This window comes from Triplophysa rosa, linkage group LG16 (genome assembly GCF_024868665.1).
Source record: "Triplophysa rosa linkage group LG16, Trosa_1v2, whole genome shotgun sequence".
Lineage (NCBI taxonomy): Eukaryota > Metazoa > Chordata > Actinopteri > Cypriniformes > Nemacheilidae > Triplophysa > Triplophysa rosa.
In genome coordinates, this window is record NC_079905.1 from 6,790,111 (window position 1) to 6,798,271 (window position 8,161).

At 39.7% G+C, this 8,161-nt stretch overlaps 2 protein-coding genes across 2 annotated transcripts; both read right to left on the reverse strand.

The window, feature by feature from the left end:
* Positions 1-716: 716 nt before the first annotated feature.
* Positions 717-2,590, reverse strand: hoxa1a (homeobox A1a). The gene is made up of 2 exons (XM_057354040.1): positions 1,744-2,590; positions 717-1,555 (listed from the first exon to the last, which is right to left on the reverse strand). The coding sequence occupies exons 1-2, from the start codon at positions 2,375-2,377 to the stop codon at positions 1,212-1,214; spliced, it is 978 nt and encodes a 325-aa protein (XP_057210023.1). The 5' UTR covers positions 2,378-2,590; the 3' UTR covers positions 717-1,211.
* A 1,779-nt stretch (positions 2,591-4,369) lies between these two features.
* On the reverse strand, positions 4,370-6,349 carry LOC130566918 (homeobox protein Hox-A2-like; the record flags this gene model as incomplete). Its single annotated transcript, XM_057354739.1, has 2 exons — positions 4,370-5,628; positions 6,044-6,349. Coding segments are annotated over 2 exons (609 nt in total), but the record flags the coding sequence as incomplete, so codon positions are not given.
* Between the last annotated feature and the right edge of the window lie 1,812 nt (positions 6,350-8,161).

The window sequence follows — 8,161 nt, forward strand, 5'->3', positions numbered from 1 at the left end:
ATCTGTAGTGACCTGTATAAGCTGGGAATTGTTCCAAATACTGCCTTGCACGAAATGAGAAGTAACACTGATAGGGACTGACTCATTGATGTCGATAGTCGACATGACTTAATCGATGTTGTCTCTATTCCTCCCTTGTCCTACGTTTCCCTTCGATAAACTAACAGGTCAATAGGGTTGTCATCACGAATGACGATGACAACGTTGCGCATCTCCCTTTCGTGGTTAAACATGCTTACCATGTGCCAATAGGCCTATCGCTTCTTCCCCAAGTAAGAAACCACGCACAGACGCGCATTTATCAGTTACAGAACCACGGAGCGCGTTATTGGATGTTTAAGACTATAGAAATAAGCAAATCAATGAATCAGAAAAAAGCATCTAAAACTACAACGTTTTCTCGAATAAACGTTGGACTGTTAATTTATGAATCGTGTTTTGACAGTTAAATGACTAGTTAAATGTTATCCCAAACCTATTTAAAAAGACATCATAGAGATTTAATGAAGAGTCCATGGTGTGTGTCTGTGTGTCTCTGTGTGCGTGCGTGTAGCTGATCAGACAGACAAGAACCCAAGACTAGTTTTTCAATAAATTATGATTAAGAGCTATTTTAATACACACATTTAATTCACCCGTGTCTTGATCTTTTTCTAAAGTAGGCCTATGGAAAGGCTTGACCCATCATCCCTGACTGATAAAACTCAGTGTGACAACTTTACGGAGTTACGCATTATGATGCTTAACTCGTATGGATACAATAATCAGACTTAACACCATTCACGATTCAGAAAGGGTATCTTCCAACAAGACTTACAATAAATTAATATTTCTCTTAGATTCATACATACCTTAGACATATTGCACTATCATCCAGTTCATGAGGTAGGCATTTTACCAAGTGGTGTACAGGTCCGACCTAGCAAAGATGTTTGTAAAAGTGCAGCGTTTGCTGTGTCCGAAAATGTACAAACCACTTGTAAAAATTTGTTGTCTAGCTACTTGACAAGGTGCCCAGGACAATTAAGTCAGTTGACAAAACCGCAAGGTACAGGTAAAATACATCGAGCTGTCAAAATTGTTCAGGTCTAAACAGTGCATTGTTCTCTACGTGACACTTTCACACGTGTCCGTTTATGGACAAGATGACTTTGACAATGACTTTGACACGAGAGTCACGTTCATTATGGCAGAACAAACACTACAGCCTTCTAGTTTGGGGAGTAAGGATCAGCGGTGGAGGATGGTGTCGATGGTGCGGAGAGCGACTTTTCCGAGGCGTCCTCGGGCTTTTCAGGACCCTCCTTCGGTTCGGATGGAGATTTGGGCAAAAGACCTTCCTTTTCACGCTTCTTCTGCTTCATACGACGATTTTGGAACCAAATCTTCACCTGAGTCTCGTTCAGCTGGAGAGCAGCTGCAATCTCCACTCGCCTCGCGCGAGTCAGGTACTTGTTGAAATGAAATTCCTTTTCAAGCTCTGTCAGTTGCTTTGTGGTAAAATTGGTGCGTACAGTGTTTGGCTGCCCACCAAATCCATACTCTCCAGCTTTCCCTAAAAAAAGAGACAATCAACTGATAAATGAAGTGTCTGCAAACCTTTAATTTAGTTATTAAACAGCCAGTTCAGTTATCCAGTACAGTTTCCCACACCTTTTTAAATATTAAATCTTGGCATAAACACAGTACCATGAAAGATAAATACATAAAAACTAAGCATTTGAAATTTCTTCAGCCACTCGCCTGTTTTTGGTGGGTTCCGTTTAACTTTCATCCAATCAAATGTCTGCCCCGTGGACACGCCATCTGACATAGGTGAACAACATGCGTCGTGATGGGTCGCATGAAGAGGGGATAGCGGATTTGAGCAGCCCGCCACAAACGTAAGGCTCGCTTGATCTGAACTATTACCATATGTGGCTGTGGCGTACTGGAATTGGCCGTTCAGGTGAGAGTTTCCGCTGCTGTAACCATGGCGATGATGACGGTGCTGCACAACTGTCGAGGAAATATTTCCAGAGTAAACTAACGGGCCGCACTGGGGAAAGCTCACAGATGACTCCACATCCTGATTCAGGGCATAGTGATTGTATCCGGCGCAAAAACTTTGAGTCCCGTAACTCGGATGGGGGCTGTAGGTGATTGAAAGAGTCCCAGGGGACTGGTACGTCCCGGCTTGATGTGGATGAGGGGGAATTGCCTCTTGTGACGATCTACTGGACATGAATCGCTCGTCCCCAGTGCAGTTATTTACCCTGACAGCACACGATTGGAATGTTGAATGTCCGTGGTCGCCATGGAAGGCTCTAACTGAGCAAGAGCCCCCGCCACCTCCGTCTCCGCCACTTATGGTCGTAAAATCTAAGAAGGTGCTCATTGTGGCATCGTCCTGGGTTTCCCTGCACGTGGCTGCCACACTGACCGATCTTTGGGCCCAGGGACTGATTAACGTCTCACTACTCACCCGGGGTCTAACCCAGCCAACCTTCAGCCTTCTTCAATCAGTCGTGGATTGAGGGGGGGCTGTCTGCGCGCTAGTGATATGAATGACCAGTGACAGTCACGTGGGCTGGGTCAGCCAGTGATCACTTGTTCTGTCTCGTCTTGATCTTAACTGGTCTTGCGCTGACAGGTTGTCGTTAAAGACCGGGCTTATGTAAATGCCGACCTCTTGTCGATCAACGTGACGTAGGCCTACATTACCCATTGGGCAATCTCCACTGAAAGGATGGATTAGCTAGTAGAGCAAGGAGGGACTATGTCAGACAGGCAGCGTTCAGGCAGGATCCACATAGTGGTGCACCACTATGCATCCCGGGCTGTGTGAGTGGAAACATGTTGACGAAACGCATCAGGTAAGAGTTTAAAAAATATATAAAAGTCTGTCTCGTTGTTTGTTTGTTTGTATGACATGATGAGCGACTTCTTTGTGAGGGCGAGTGTTTTGCAAATAGATCTTCGAGTCAGAATAGGCTGATAAAAATATTATATTACTAATCGTGTTGGTTCACTACAGATTGTACGTTTTAATAATGTAAAAAAGGCTGAGCCTTACATAATAAAACCTGCGCTAAACCAATGTAACTTAATTTCTTCTTCAAGTGACCTATAACAAAAATATTATTTTATGTGAATCTTTGCGAACCCCGACAGAAAAGGAGGTAGGTCTTCGATAAGGAAAGCAGGCTACGAATTAGAATATTTGTTTTCCTTTTATGTGATGGGGTATAACAAGTGCACAGCCATCAGAGGAGAGCGTGTTTACATTTTTCTGGGTAAGTGGAGCAGGGTAGACATGCGCCCCCTCTGGATAAAAAGGGAAGCATATTCTTTACAGCCTTCCCCAATGTTATGTTTTTCTCCTCAAAATGGCGCGTCCCTTGAGCTTTTACCTTCGAGCGTTTACCCTCTTTTCACTCTATTTTAACACAACTCCTTACACATATTAAAGCGCTTGTGGAAGGAGGAGAACAGGGCAAAGAAAAAGATGTTGGAATGCATTAACTGTTTGTTTATTTCGGCTATGTATCGTCTTGTAATTATTTGACAAATGGTTAACATATATGCACATATCCTAACATATAGCAAAAGCAACAGTGCAAAAGTGTGACTGTGAATCAGTCGTTTTTTTCAAGTTTAAAAGCAGGTAAATCAATGTAAATTGTTTTATATCAATAACAATGATAGATCCAACTATGAGGTGAAGATGACTAAAATAACCCTATCATACTTATTACATCCTACGTTTAATTTCAGTATTTAGGCTAACATTTTTTGTGTGTATGTTACGAAATGTGGTTTAGAAATTTATGTGAAAAAAGTATTTAACATTATTGTTAGTATTAGGTATATTTTATACCAACACAATGATCTGATAGTTAAGAGGAAAATACATAAAATTTGCTCGTCAAACCCCATTTTAGTCATGGCAGGGGGACAAGAAAAAACATCTAAAGAGACTGAGACAAATGGTGTATGCCACGCGCAATGAAAATGTAGTTTATGGGTGTTTTGTGTAGCCTAATCCTTATTCCGGGGTGTTAAACGGCAATAAAAATGAATTACTATTGATCGTCCATGTTATGTTTTAGGATTCCAGTTTTTTTAACTGCAAAGTGAGAATGAAAAACACGAAAAGACTCTTTATCTGCACCGACTAAGCTAGTAGTGATTGTTTCGCTGCTGTCAACTTGCATGAAAGACTTTGATTTATGACTTCGTCAGGGAAAAAAGCATCCGAGGCATTTCCCCAGGCCGAGCAGAGACGAGGCCGAGACAAAGAGCCCATTTCTGGAGGTGAAGCCATGTTTAATCCTGTTTGGCGGCTTAAACGGTAACTTTCATTTCTATTTTCATTTTCTTTGGCAAAATAAATAAAACCGCAAATGTATTATTTTCTGTATCATTAAATATAATCCTTGAATGTATATATGTATATATCAAAAACGAACTCCATTGATTTAGGCTAATATTTTACATGAGAGTTTTAAAGGCACATGATTTCTTTATTAGTTTAAGGCACATTTTGTCGTGTCGATCATCTTGCTGTATTATTCAAAAAGATGCTTTCCAACAAATGTTCTGGGGATGGATTTTGTTATTTGTTTTGAAAAATATTTACAAAATATCTGAATAACATGTAAACTATATTCATTAACCCTTTAAATGTTTTAATAGGGTTGAAGTAAATTTTGTGGCGACTAAAAGCACGTTTCATTCTTTCATAGTAGTTAGACTTGACACTTGAAGTAGTTATACAATTTGTGTTTATTCTTACAAAAGCAACACTGGACATTTTTAGAATTAGTGTAAGCATAGCAGTCATGGGTTAACTTACCTTCGAAATTTTCTGATAATTATGTCAATATATGAAACTTATTTGCATACAAAAAACTCCTGTCCTTGCGTCTGTCCTTTCATTTGTTAGCTGATCGATTTTGACAATCTGTATATTTTATGTTGTAAATCAACTGTAGAATCTGTAAGCAAATAAAAATCCACTGATATATTACCCGGGTCTCCCACAGTGTTGGCGAAGCTGTATCGGACAGACAACTCCTGTAAAGACATGTCCATAACATGTGGGTAACCATATTGTCCATGCTGGCACATTGGATATTACGGCGTATTGTTGTCCCTTTGCCCAGATCAGTAGGTGTCTGACTGGGAACATCTCTCAAACTTCTGTTCCTAAAGCCGCTAGGAAACAAATTAAAAGTTTGCATGTCTTTTGCATTACAGGACAGACAGATCGTTTTGGAGAACTCCCCATCCACACGGCCGTCTCTATTATGACTCTGGTCATACATGGAGCTGTCTTCGTCGCTATGTGCTGTCCTCTCCAGTCTTGCTTAGCTCCCTATGGATGTCCTTAGTCTTGGTCTGACGTTTATATTTCATACACCGTTTCTGGGACCACACTTTGACCTGGCGTTCCGTTAAGTCGAGCAACGCTGATATTTCCACGCGCCGTGGCCTGCAAAGGTATTTGTTGTAATGTAACTCCTCGAGCTCCAAAAGCTGTGTGTTTGTGTATGCTGTTCTCAGGCTGCGCGGACCTCCTCCTCGAGTATAACGATCTGGAAGCTTATGAGCCTGGACACACAAGTCATACCACAAAATAACACTCTACATTCTACATTACAAATTCAAAGGAATGTGTGGACACTGGCTATTTTTCTTATCCTCTAGTAAGCAATAACATGACAGTATTTGACATCTCTGTAAATAACGACCACTGTAAAAATGCAATGACTTAATGATTTACAAAAAAAGAGGTCCATAAACGATGTTAGTGATGGCAGCGACCACCATAATGCCTAAACTGTTGCGCCACACAGCAGTAGCCTAATCTATCATTCGCAGTAACTTGTCAGACATTAGATAGACCAATGAGGTATGCAAACAAATTAATTTACACACGTTTCATCTATAAAGTGAAATGATTGTGGCTATATTTTCGGTATAGCTTAGGCTGAAAATTCACGATATTTTATGAGAGACCTTAAAATTACATCAGTTATTGCTTAGTTACCTAATCTTACAGCCCACGAGCCTTTGCTGGTCTTCGCGCTAATTCCTGGGAAGAAAATTTGCGAGCATTGCGCGATTCCTGAAGATGTGCAGATGCCCGCTTGGCTGACTCGCGAGCCTCAGGCTTGGGATGGTGTTTTCGAAAGGAGGTGGGATAAGAGGGTGAGGGTTCGTGAAAACCTTTGATTGATAAGTCCACGTCAACAGGGGCAAAATATGTAAAACATTCAACAAGTGACGGCTGACTATTGATGAAATCCGTTTCACGCTCAAACTCGTTATTCACTGTTGGCTCTCCTATTTGCTCGGGTGAGGAAAGTATTATATTTCAATAAAACACTGTTAATTTAATTAAGACTGAAAAACATGTTTCAAAAAACTTTGTAAAATAGGCTACTCTTAAAATTGGAACCCAAGTTCAAGCCTCTGCCCAATGAAAATTCAAAAATTATTTTAAAGTCTCCTGCCTAGATTGATCTAATGCACATCATGCAGCAATAGCCATTAACATGGCGATCACTGTTATTTACACGGGTGTCATGGTTTAAGGCATGGTGCAAGAATTTGTAGCTATGTTCAGAACTGTTGTTCCTGCTTGCAGCCGGTGCATCCTACTGTTATTAGAAGATAAGGCCTTTGCTGCACAGATCCGTGCCGAACAGTGTATTTTTTTCTCAAAATGTCAAATGAGCCTCTCACCATTACTTCAGTCAAAGAAGTGCTAAGATTGTGTTGGTTCGGTGCAGCTTCCCATATCAGTAATACTATTATCTGTACACATAAAAGGATTGGAATTAAAATAAACTAGACATATTTATTTGCGCTATACATGTGTGCTGTCCGTATCTATCCATCATCACCATGTCTCTGCGTAACTCGGTTTGCTATTTTCGATGGGGACCTATAAAATGCTTCTTGCTGTCAGATGTTCCTGGCGGATGGCGACTTTGTTTCAATCTATACCTGAATACTAAGAAATAAAGTGAATGTGTAATGACCTGCAAATGACTTTATGCAACATAAAGGCACTTATTTTTATATATTATAGTTAACGTGCTGTGTATATGTCTGTATACTGGATTCATATTCGGATTAATATTATGTCATTACCAGAGGATGATTAGATTTTCTTTGTAATCTGTGAAGCAAAAAGAGTTTAATGTCAATTGTGTGAGTATAAGTATTGTCTTAAACGTTAGGGAAAAGGGTACTTGGGCCGTTTGCAGTTTTAGTTCTCATATTCTAAACAAAGAGCCCTAGAAGCCTGTGCGTGATCAATCTTACTTGCCAAAAGGTCTGACAGCCTCGTGGCCCCACAACGCATTTAAACCTTCTAGCTCTGCGCCAGATCAAATCCTACCAGGACGAAAGGCAGAAAAGGCAACAGACCTCTCATAAAAACAGATTTAAATAAACCAATAGCATTTTCTCTTTAAGATTGCATAATACCAGAGATAAGCCTATTCATTGATTATTTTGTTATTTTTTTCTCTTCTATTATATGCTAATTAAAACAATTACAAGACAATTTTTGTTGACGATTATTTTTGTGAATGGTCCATATTCAGATAGAAAGGTTCTGGTGTTGGTGAATAAGATTACTTCTCTAAGAGGTGACACTGAGTCCCATTGTAAACATGGCTTAAGACCATGATCCTTTTCCCATGGAATCTATAACCACGTTTAAAAGGGTTGATGCGTGTTTTCACCTTAAATTAATCAGCTTGAACTATATCTCACTATATGTCTCTTGCAAGCTATGGGGAATCAGATTATTCTTTATGCCATAAACTGTCCAGGGATATAATTCTAAGAATATGTTTTCTTTACAACGAATGTAAATGTCTGTTGTATTTATTTATGATTACATTATGACGCTTCACGCACAGCTATTTCATTTTATGGCCGAAAAATGTAATGGCCGAAGTATTTTCTTATCCATTTAAAACAAACACATTTCTTTAGTAATTATAGTCGCTAAATTTAATCATTATAGCTAACTTGAGCTAGAGATGTTGTCTAATGCATTTCTTTTCTTAAAATTATTAATGTAAGTGCCAATAACAACCACTGGTAGATATAGCATATTTTTATCAAATATATGTAGATTTCACTGCTGATGCATATT